Source organism: Syzygium oleosum, unplaced genomic scaffold, assembly GCF_021117445.2.
Source record: "Syzygium oleosum isolate NSW1041296 unplaced genomic scaffold, Sole_v2.1 Sole_v2.01, whole genome shotgun sequence".
NCBI lineage: Eukaryota > Viridiplantae > Streptophyta > Magnoliopsida > Myrtales > Myrtaceae > Syzygium > Syzygium oleosum.
In genome coordinates this window covers 23,845,787-23,857,728 of record NW_026607485.1, presented here as the reverse complement: position 1 = coordinate 23,857,728, position 11,942 = coordinate 23,845,787, and the positions used below count along the sequence as shown (strand labels likewise).

Sequence of the window (11,942 nt, the reverse complement as noted above, 5' to 3'; positions counted from 1 at the left end):
GATCAGCCCTTGTGAGAGTAAGTCTACTTATTGAGAAAGCCCAAGCCTAGTTGAGTCTTTTTTCAGATTTAAGAGTGGCCTTTTACGGAAGAGAAGCAAATAAGGCTTTGGACCGGTTACCAAATCCCATCGTAGAAAAGTCTTCATCCTAATGGGATTTTATGTCCCCTTAAGCCCTTTGGGCTCTTTTATGTTTTGAATCTGCACCTACAGTCAAACTGAATGAATATTATCTTCCTGACAAAAAAAAAAAAAAACAAGGTCCTTTTCTTTTTGCAGGCTCACTATTCAATTCTCTCTTTCTAGTTCCTCTCTTCAATCCATTGTAAAAGCACTATAACGTCGGTGAAAGGCCTATTCGACTTTAAAAGACAACTGTTTTCGGTTATACATGCCTACTTTTTCTCAATTTGGCTTAACCAATAGTGGAAGAGAAGAGCTCCAATTGAACCAAAGTAACTGCACCTTCAGAATATAGAACCATTAGTCATTCCGGATAAAACGATCTGTCCAGTTTGATTAAACATGCGGTCCATTCAATCTAAGTTTCTAATTATGCAGGCGAGGACTATTGCCGTGAAGGATGAGACATTACACAAGAAAAAGAAAAGGTGGCGTCTACAGTGGTGTGAGGAACAGGAGCCAATAGCAATGCTGATCCTGAAGAGGTACTTGGATTTGTGAAATATTTTCGAGGCTGAATAGAAATGGTCGGGGATGCAGAAAGGAATGATAAGATCCAGATCGGGGCTCAGGACCATTTGTAAGGCATTACATTACGCTAGTCTTCATTACTTCCAGTTTCTCCAAAGAAATGCACCCTGCCTTGGTGATTTTCAATGAATGAACACTATTCATAATTCATGTCAAGTCGATGCAAAGATTCTGCAGTCAAACATTTGTATTGTCACTGTAAACTGAGACGTTCCTAAGTGATTTGCAGGTCAAGTAGAAGCACCTCCAATGAAAGGTAATAGAACTATGTCTATGTGCAGGAGGCTGGGGCTCATTCTGCATCTGAAGTAATTAGAAGAGCGATTAAATTGAAGAATCAGCATAATCGGATCTACATATCTGAATCATCATAGTTAAGTAGAGAAAATAGTTGCACGGGGGCATGCCACGTCTCTATTGCGTTTGTGCATGGGTTTGCTATACCCACTTGGTGAGGTGAGGGTGAGAACTAACTACTTGAATTTATCTTACATTTTTTAAGACTAAGACTTTATGCAATGTGAACAAACCTTTGAAAGAAATGACTAACGATGTTGATATAGGACCGACCTAATTTTTTGATTGATTACATGGGGCTCTCAACCACCGTGATTAGGACAGCAAAGCAAATTAAGGAAGCAACTTGGAATCACTGACGAACCTTATGTTATGCATTAGGTGTTGAATAACTTGGAAGAATCCAACCATAATATTTCTCTGGGGGAAAAGTGCCAAAAAAGTCATAAACCTTTTGCATTGATGCCAATTTAGTCCTAAACCTTTTTTTGGTGCCAATTGAGTCCTAAACCTTTTGCATTGGTGCCAATTCAGTCCTAAACCTTTTGTCTTTGTGCCAATTCAGTCCTTCCGGTCAATTTTGGCCGGATTTTGCTGACGTGGACGCCGACCGGCCGGCGGCCGGTCACCGGCGCTGACGTGGACAACTTTAATAATATTTTAATTTTTTTTGAATTTTTTTGAATTTTTTTCTTTTCTTTTTTTTTTTCTCTCCCCCTCTTCCAGCCGGTCGCCGGACCGGTGACCGGCCGGTGGCCAGAGGCCAGAGGCCGGCGCCGGCGAGGGCGGCCTCGCGCTGGACCAAAATTGACCGGAAGGACTGAATTGGCACAAAGACAAAAGGTTGAGGACTGAATTGGCACCAATCCAAAAGGTTTAGGACTCAATTGGCACCAATGCAAAAGGTTTATGACTGAATTCACACTAAAAAAAGGTTTAGAACTAAATTGGCACAAATGCAAAAGGTTTAGGACTTTTTTTGCACTTTTTCCATTTCTCTGGGAACCTTATTTTATTCATTAGGTGTTAAAAAACGCGCATTTGTCAACTATGACAGGCTGGAGTGATGTTGCAATGAATCATTTTTATTCACCAATTGTAGCAAATTGGCCCACGACTCTCTGCATGTTTTAGCCAACTCTGGCTTCTAAGTTTAATGGCCTGCAGCGTGTGCCTCGTTTCATTAAAATTCGATGCGTTTCATTTGAACCTTTTCTCGGTTTTTTTCATTAGTTCGTTAAAAATTGGGTTTTGTCTATAGTAAGACACCATAAATCACGCTGAAAAAGCAGCACGGCTTGGTCATGTTTTGAACTCTTCATGAATAAGTCCATGTTGAACCTTTGCATTTCAAAACAACATCATTTCTAGTACAGGTCATTAATCATTAACACTTGGTACAAAGGCTAATTCATCTATAACTGAGCTGATTTATTCAGAAAATCATTTCAAATAGGTTTGCCGTTTTTAATTTGGTCTTGTCGGAACATAGTTTTGTTCAACACAATCCTTTAATTCCTTGTCTTTTGACCTCCAACAAACACTCGGCGAGAAGGTGAGTTCGCAAGAGGTTTTCAATGAGTTGAAAAAGGTTTATCCGCCGGTAACACACGACTTGACCAACGTCAACCAACATGTGAATGAAATCATGCAAATTCTAGGCGCTGGGATAAGTGAAACAATCATTAATGGAATCCACGCGATGGGTGGCATTGAAAATACAACTGTCGCCAAAATCATTCACAATTAGCTTTCACACAAATATGAGGATTGTTGCTTTCTTTCCAACATTCGAGAAACTACAAAACTCATGGGCATTGAGTGCTTGTGAAAGATGGGAGGTTAAGGAAACTGGAGTCTTTGAAGCTGTCCTCTGCTTCTGTGACCGCCTCATCACCACATATTAGTGTCTTAGGAAAATTGTCCAAATAGTCCTAGCCTATTACACGATGGCCAATTCAGTCCTAAATTTTTTAATTTGGCCAATTTAATCCTAAATTTTATGACAATTTTCTAATTGCTTTCTTTCCAACATTCGAGAAACTACAAAACTCATGGGCATTGAGTGCTTGTGAAAGATGGGAGATTAAGCAAACTGGAGTCTTTGAAGCTGTCCTCTGCTTCTGTGACCGCCTCATCACCACATATTAGTGTCTTAGGAAAATTGTCCAAAAAGTCCTAGCCTATTACACGGTGGCCAATTTAATCCTAAATTTTATGACAATTTTCTAATGTAGTCATTTCGGTTAATTTTGATCGGAAATCGCTGTTGTGGCGATCCAGTCAGCGTTGGCCGTCAATGTGGCATCGCCGGCTGGCACTAACATGGACGATTTTTATGATATTTTTTTAAAATTCTTCGAATTGTTTTCTGTTTTTTTTCCCTTTATTCTTCTTTCTCATTTCTTTTTTATTGTTTTCCCTAAAAAACTGAGGGGATATACATGGCCAGCAGCAAATAGGTCACTGGCCACATGCATGGCATCATGGCCCTTGCTGCCCACTCGCACAGATCTAGCAAGGTGAGGTGTGAAGGTTATCGCAGCCCTTGCCTAGTGGCCAACGAGGTCTTCGCGGCCCTTGCCTGCGACAAGCCCTTGCCCATTTACTAGTGACGGCATGCAAGCCCTCGCCTGTGATCAACGACGGTCACCGGCCATCGCCGAGGCCTCAGCGACCCCCACTAGTCCCATTGGGAAAATAAAAAGTGAAAAGAAAGAAAAAAATTAAGAAAAAACATAAAAATTACAAAAATTGTCTATGTTAGTGTCAGCCGCGCCACGTAAGATGGCAAATGTCTATGTCGAAAATCGTAAAAAAATTTAGGACTAAATGTGCGATTTTTTGTCAAAATTGGCCTAAAAGACTGCGATAGAATATCGTCAAAAGATTTAGGATTAAATGGGCCAAATTAAAAATTTTAAGACTGAATTAGCTGTCGTACAATAGGTTTAGGACTTTTCAGATAATTTTCTCTTGGTATCCATTCTCGACTCAAGGCCTTGATTATTTGGAGAACCTATGAGATTCGTGGCTTTGGGACATTGCACAGGTGCAGATATTACCAGATCTAAGTAATTTGAACATGCTAAAAAGTCTTCAACTAGGAAGTTGTGATAATTTGGTTGAGATTCAAGGCCAACTACCAGAATCTTTGCAATATTTGGAGATTTTGTGCTGTGAGTCTTTGGAAAAGTTGCTTGATCGGATCTCAAAAATGTTAAGATAAATCATTGGGACATTGAGGCGATTTCGAGAGTCCGATATCACAGTAGAAGACCCAATCTGCGGTGGGTTGGGATGCAAATTAAATTGGAGTCTTTTCGTTTGAATCACATCCTTCGTAGATTTGAACTACGTAAAGTTTTACAGCTAAAATGTATTGTCTAGCCTTGTACAGTGCTAGTCTTACTCGCTGTTTTGCACCATTAGCTTAAGAGGGCCATATGCTCATTGCTCACCAGCCTTGTACCTGTCGAGCTAAACTTGAAATGGTGACTAGAATATTCGCACTATATCTTTATTTTACCACATCAAACGAATAGCAGCGTACGGGCATTCTATTCTGAACTCGGGATCCTATAGACCAATGGCCTCACAGTGTCTCCGAGTCCTCGGCAGAGGAAATTTTACCAGATCTCTAGAACCAGCACCAGAAAGAACCAATTTCGTCCTTGATATGAGAGGAAGTCTTCTTCTTCTTTTTCCCTAACGGCAGTCTATGAGCTTAGAGCCCAGCGGCAATACATGCTTAAGATTCATTCAATGTGGACATCTTTATATGTGAGATGCCTGACAATGCTGGCATGTGCCTGTCCTAGTTATGATAGACTAATTATATAGGAAAATGATGTTCCGTGTCCATTCTTCCCCAGATAGAGCGGACTCTCAACCACCGCGATTAGATTATTAAAAAAAATAATATCGGAAGCAACCGCAAAATTGCTGTTGAACCTTATATTATCAATCAGATGCTGAGTAACACAAAATCACGCTCCTTCTTAGCTGTACATTGGAAAAGAATGGAGAATGCAAATGTGCATTGTTGACTTTGTCACAGTCAAATTATGTTGCGATACCGTATTGAAATAAACAAAAGGTTCTTTAAACAGGACAGGCAGAATATCCCCTAATCTTTGTTGATATGTGAAAACCCTGTAAATAAAGGAAAAATTATGGACTTCCTTTTACATGCACAAAAAAAGTGACTCCCAATCGACCCTATCAAAATGTAGAAAGCTCTATCAATACAAATAACCATTAATATCACCAGTGAATAAATACATACAATCAACCGGCATACACATGTATATACTTGACAGTTCCATAGATAATGTTCGTATGTTACGGCCAAATAATCGTTGGTACTCATACAATTGAAACGTTTTTCTTATTCTATTAAGAATATATAATGGGAAAACAATAATCTTTTTTGGAAGTTTCAACCGTAAACTGATATTACTAACATTATATGGAAGCAACTTGAAATCTTTTAACGGAATGACACACCCATTCGCGAAAGCAAACAAACATTCATAATCTTCAAGAATTTTTCAGCCTAGTAAATCACTCATTTCGTTAGTATGCTACTAACGAATAAATATTGCTACCCGTACAATTTGAAACGATGTTACGAATAAATATTGCTACCATTAACCGCCGAGACTACTCACAAAGTATGTAAGCAACTCGTAATCTACTAGCAAAGTGTTGAACTTGCATTTTTAAAATAAAACTGTGCACCGTGCTATCTCAAACCTGAACACATTCACGTTCTCCCTTGAATAAAATCAATATGGTCCTGGTTATTGGAAGGATATTTTGCTAGCCTGGGTCCGTCCACTGGCTTATCCTTCCAATTACATTCGGTCACTTTAATACTCCAACTTGCTTGCAAGCACAGCTGATGTATCTATTAAGTACATTGATTTTCTGGTGATATGAAAACCTTGGGCAAGAATTCAAACAGCCACCGAAGTGCAGGTTCTCATTCTAATTTTGTCCATCAAATAATGGATAAGTGCACTGCAAGTTACAATTGAGTCCTAAAACTTTCAAAAAGTGCAATCAAATCCTAAACTTGTCAAATTGATGCAATCAAGTTCTTCCGTTAAGTCCGTCTAACTTGGCTAACGAAAAATGCTGACGTTACTTTTTTTTTCCCTCTCTCATATGTGACAATAATATGGCTAAAACATGAAGCATTGGGTTAAACGACGTCATTTTGGTTCAAATATGATTTTTTAATGCAAGTTTCATTTAAATTAAATTAAAAAACAAGTTAAATTTAAAATAACTGAATTATAAAAAAGAGACAACCAAGTCCTCGTCACCATAGCCCTACCATCGCCGGCTAGTGAGCCAGGGACCCTTGTCCATTGGCCGAGGCTTGGCGAGCCCCGCCGGCCATTGCCCAACCATCACCGACGGTGGCAGCAAGGGCTTTGTTTCTCTTTGTTTATCTTTTTTTTTTTTGTGTTTTCTTAAAGTTAGGTTATTTTTTGATATAATTTGAATAAAATTTTTATTAAGAAATTAGATTTGAACCACAACGACATCGTTTTAGCCACATCAGCGTCATGCATGATAGTAAAAATTATATAAAAAAATCACATCAATATTTTTCGTTAGCCAAATTGGAAGGGATTAACGAAAGGACTTGATTGCATCAATTTGACAAGTTTTTGGACTTAATTGCACTTTAGTGATAAGTTTTAGGAGTATAATAAAAGGTTGTGTATCAGTATATCAATATGAACTCAAAAAGGATAGCATAGGGCCAAATCTGCAGAACCAACCTTAGAAAGGGGCAATTTTTCGTTCTTGAGATCTGAGAAGAGACAACCTTTTATAGAAGCGGATGAGCATGGCTGGTCTTGGAGACCATCACAGCACGTGAAATGCCAGATGAAGGACAGTGGCGTTTTCCGATTTCGAGAGAATATTCTTTTGGAAGAATTTATGATATTGCAGTTGAATGTTATCAACTCAAAAGGCGTTCCGGGGGACAAAAAAAAGTGGGAATTGTGCACTTTGGAGTGTGGACTCGAACACTGGCACGTTCGCTCCTTGAGACTACCTTGGCTTCTTGTACTTACTCCATCCTGATCTTGAGCGCTGGCTCTGATCTCTGCTATTCCACCATTCGCCTGGGTATTTCAAGCTTGAAACCTTCTTGTTGCTAACAATCAAGGGGGGTAAGATTTGAGATTTAAATGAAAGTTTGTGATTTGTTATGAGACAAAAAAAAGTTGAGGCCAGAATTGTCACTTCACCTAAAGTTGGTGTTTTTTTTTTGGAATTAGGCCCATTAGAAATTAACCAACATACCAATAAAGTAGTAAATTACCGACTCCTACAAAATTTCATGAGGGTGGTGAGTAAATTACCTACACAATCAAGATTTTACAAACATTACATGGAAGAATTAAATTACCAACTCTCTCAAATTCTACCGGTGTGTTAAGTAAATTACCAACACTATCAAAAATTCACCAACATACCAATTAAGTGGTTAATTACCAACTCTTAATACCAGTATCGTAAATAAATTACCAGCACTACCAAGAATTTACCAACATTCTAATGAATTAGTAAATTAACATATCCGTATAACCAACAGTAGAGATCAAATAAATTAAATAAAAGAATCCATACATCTTGCCCTCGGCCAAAAATGGATAAGAGCATAAGAAAAATCATGGCGCTCAACACAATCGGCTAGTGAGAGAGAGAGAGAGAGAGAGAGAGATGCACATCTGGCCAATTTGTCAAGCAAAGAGGAAGTCACACTGAAATTAATTTATTTCACTAAAAAATTCTTGTCGCTGAAAACGTTTTCAGGAAATTCAATTTCAAAGAAAGTGAACAATTTTCTAGTGTTTATTTGCGCTGAAAAACAAGTTGAAAAAATTGGTTTCATGTAATTGATAATAAGTGATCTACTACCGTGCTAGTTAAATACTTGGAAAAGAGAAACCCCCAAAACCCGCCCAGTTAGCAAATACGCTTTTCATACTTGATATTCGACTGGAATCAAGTCTTTTTTTTTAATCGAAGTCAATGAACTTATAGCCCTGTGCTAGAGCTTTTTATAAGACAAACTTTATTCTACGTGAACAATCGCCTGAAAATAAATGCCTAACGATATTGATCTAGGACCGTCCTAATATTTTGATAGATTACATGGGATGATGGGAGCTCTCAGCCACCGCAATTAGGATAGCAAAGGAAATTGAGGAAGCATCTTGGAATCTATGATGAACCTTCTGTTATGCATTAGGCGTTGAAAAACTAGAAAGAATCCAACCGTATTATATCACTGATGAACCTTATTTTATGCTTTGGGTGTAAAAAAAAGTGCACCTGTCAACTTTGACAGGCAGGAGTGATGTTGCAATGAATCATTCTTAATGACCAATTGTAGCAAACTGGTCCACAACTCTCTGCATGTTTAGCCAATCCTGGCTTCTAAGTTTAATGACCTACAGAGTGTGCATTGGGTTTTGTCTATTGAAGTAAGACCAGATAAATCACGCTGAAAAAGCAGCACGGTTTGATCCTCATTCAAGTTCTTCATAAGTCCACGTTGAACCTTTGCATTCCAAACCGTATTTTTCGAGTGCAGGTCCTTATTTATTAGCACTCGGTACAAAGGCTAATTCATCTATAACTGAATTGAATTATTTAGGAAATTCATTTCACATAGGTTTGCAGTTTCTAATTTGGTCTTGTCGGAACATAGTTTGGTTCACTTTTAATTCCTTTTTCTTTTTACCTCCAACAGATACTAGGCAAAAAAGTGAGTTCACAAACAGAATTGCCCAAAAGGTTTTCAATGAGTTGGAAAAAGGCTTATCTTGCTGGTAACAGACTACTTGGTCAGTGTAGACCAACATGTGGATGTGATCATGGTACTGATAGGCGCTCCGACAAGCGAAGCACGGATTGTTGGATTCCATGATATGGGTGGCATTAGAAAGACAACTGTTGCCAAAATCATCTACAAATTCACACGATAATGAGGATTGTCGCTTTCATACGAAAATGTTCGAGAAACTTCAAAACTCAAGGACATTGAGTGCTTGAGAAAGATGGGAGGTTAAGCTAGCCAGAGTCCGAAGCTGTCCTCTGCTTTTGTGACTGCCTTATCACCAAGATATTGGTATCGTTTCTATACTCAAGGCCTTTATTTGCAAGAATTGGAGATTTTGTGCAGCGAGCTAGGGAAAAGTTGTCTCATCGGTTTTGAACGACGTTTAGAAAAATCATTGCAATGTGGATGCGATTTTCGAATTAGATGCTCTGAGTCCAATCTGTGTTGGGTTGGGAGGTTAATTATATTGGAGTCTTCTTCGTTTGAATCGCCTCCTTTATAGACATGAACTACGTAAAGTTGCACAGGTAAATTTTATTTGTCTAGCCTTTATACAGTGTCAGTCTTACTCGCTGTTTTGCACCATTAATTTTATAAGGGCCATAAGACCGCCTACTGATGGTTTTGCACTTCAAGGGCTTTTTTTTTTTTTCCAATTTTACTTAGTGACGCTTTATTCGAGATCCTTGTAAATTGTTCTTTCCTGTATAAAATTTGAAGCTGTGACACCTATGCCTTGAGCAGGGCAATATTCTACACTAAAAAACTGGAAAATTTCCGTGTTGATATAATTTCAAAGTTGTTGGTAATTATTCAATTTTATTGATAAAGAAAACATCACCAATAACTGTTAGGAATCGGCGCATAATTATAAAGAAACAAAGAATAAAAGCGAAAAAGAGAAATGGAGACACGAGGTTTTATCCCGGTTCACTCTTAAACTAGGGATACATCTAGCATAATTAGTACCTCACATCTCTCTATTACATCCCTTAATTACAAGAAAAAGAGATTATATAAAATGGTAGCTATTCTTGAGCCAAAGCCCAAACTATCAATAAAATACGAGCCCAAACTATAAAAGTCTTTTGGCTTCGCAGACTTCCTCACTAGGGAGCAGGACTCCCGTACCTTCCTGTTGCAGGGGTACAGGTGTATGAACCACACTCCAACAATAACTTGCTTGTCTGGTAAACCCCTCTTGAATTACCAACACTCTTAGATTTTGTCTACATTCCGGTGAAGTAAATGACCAACTCCTGTGAAATTTTATCATCACCATAAGTAAATTACTTGCGATATTAAAAACTTACCAATAGTCCAATGAAGTAGTAAATTACTAAATACATTACCACCATTGTTAGGAATTAAAACCATTATTATTGGATGACCATGATACATCCCAAAAATAGAAGTGATTGATCAACAAAGGAACACTATCACCATTTTTTGTTCAAAATTTAGCAACATTCCAATGACATAGTAAATTAGCAACTCCTCTCGAATTTTACCAATGCAGTAAGTAAATCACTATCACTATCAATAATTTATCAGCATTCTAATAAATTAGTAAATTACCAACTCTTATGAAATTTTATTAGTGTGATAAGTAAATTACCAGCACTATCAACAATTTATCCACCTTCCTGCCATGAAGGCATTGGAGTAATTTGGCAGCAGCAAAATAGACATCCAATTGATGATCAACAGATTCCAGAAAATAACGTGGTTTTGGCCATTTGTGGTGGGTGGGGAACCAAAAACGTCGAAGAAAATCTCCGCGATCAGGCACAGGAACAACAGCTCATATGACCAGAAGGGGGCTGTTATCCCCAAAATAGCCCCGACTTGACACCCCACCCCGCAATTGTATTTTTCTTTTTTCAATTGCGTTGTGTCGGTGGAGATAAAAGATAAGAATTGAGTTGGGAGGGGCCACTTTGGTTTTAGAAAAACCTGCATTCGTCAACTTTGACAGGCTGTAGCGAGCCATTCTTATTGACCAATTCTAGCAAACTGGCCCTCCACTCTCTGCATATTTAGCCAATCCTGTCTTCTACGTTTAATGAACCACAGAGATCTCCATTTGTAATTCTGGCTTCTAAAGTGATTTAGATTTTTCTGACCAAAAAAGAAAGTGATTTAGATTTCGCAATGTGCTCATTGTGCTGTACTGATTTTGCTGCTATACTGTTCAATTTTTTCTTCGAGAGGAGATCAAGAGAGATCAACGGAGGGGAGGCAAATGACGATGCAGCTGCAAACGATGAAACAGCAAGAGGCGCTTCTTCTACTCACACTTCAATAGAAGATCAAGGAATGGCTACTTCATCAGGATATGACTATGAAGTATTCTTGAGTTTTAGAGGACCAGATACTCGATCATCTTTTTCCGACTTCCTTTACACTAGTCTTAAAGATGCGGGAATCCGCGCATTTAAGGACGACGAAGATCTCCGCAAGGGGGAAGAGTTTGACCCAGAACTTCTCCAAGCAATTAATCAGTCGAAGATCTCAATACCTATCTTTTCCAAAGGTTATGCCTCTAGCGTATGGTGTCTCAAGGAGCTAGTCCAGATGGTCAAGTGCCAAAAAACTAGAAGACAAAAGATCATGCCCATTTTTTATGATGTGGCCCCTTCAGAGGTTCGATACCAAACTGGGGGTTATGGAGAGGCCTTTCTTTTACATGAAAACAAGAAGTCACATGGAAACAAGAAGCGATATGACGAAGAGACAATGGGTGGGTGGAAGGCTGCTCTTAGTGCAGTTGGGAAATTAGATGGATGGGACCTGCACAGCATGCCCAACAGGTGATTGCTTTTAGCATTTTTGTGATGTGCCTTGTACCATTAAAACTCGATGCATTTCAATTGGTTTCTTTACAAGATTTGTGTTAGTCTTGTTGAAATTGGATTTTGTACTATTGAAGTTTTACCGCAGAATCAAGCTAAATAACGGCACTATCCCAATTTTGTCCTTTTCATAATGAAACAATGTTTTCAGATCACTCATTCATTAACCCTCAGTACCAACGCTAATTCATCTACAATGG

General features: G+C 38.5%; 1 protein-coding gene across 1 annotated transcript; it reads left to right on the top strand.

Annotated features, from left to right (window-relative positions):
• The first annotated feature begins 10,886 nt into the window (after window positions 1-10,886).
• On the top strand, window positions 10,887-11,704 carry LOC115662078 (disease resistance protein L6-like). Its single transcript, XM_030584258.2, has one exon. The coding sequence runs from the start codon at window positions 11,042-11,044 to the stop codon at window positions 11,702-11,704; it is 663 nt and encodes a 220-aa protein (XP_030440118.1). The 5' UTR covers window positions 10,887-11,041.
• Window positions 11,705-11,942: the final 238 nt, after the last annotated feature.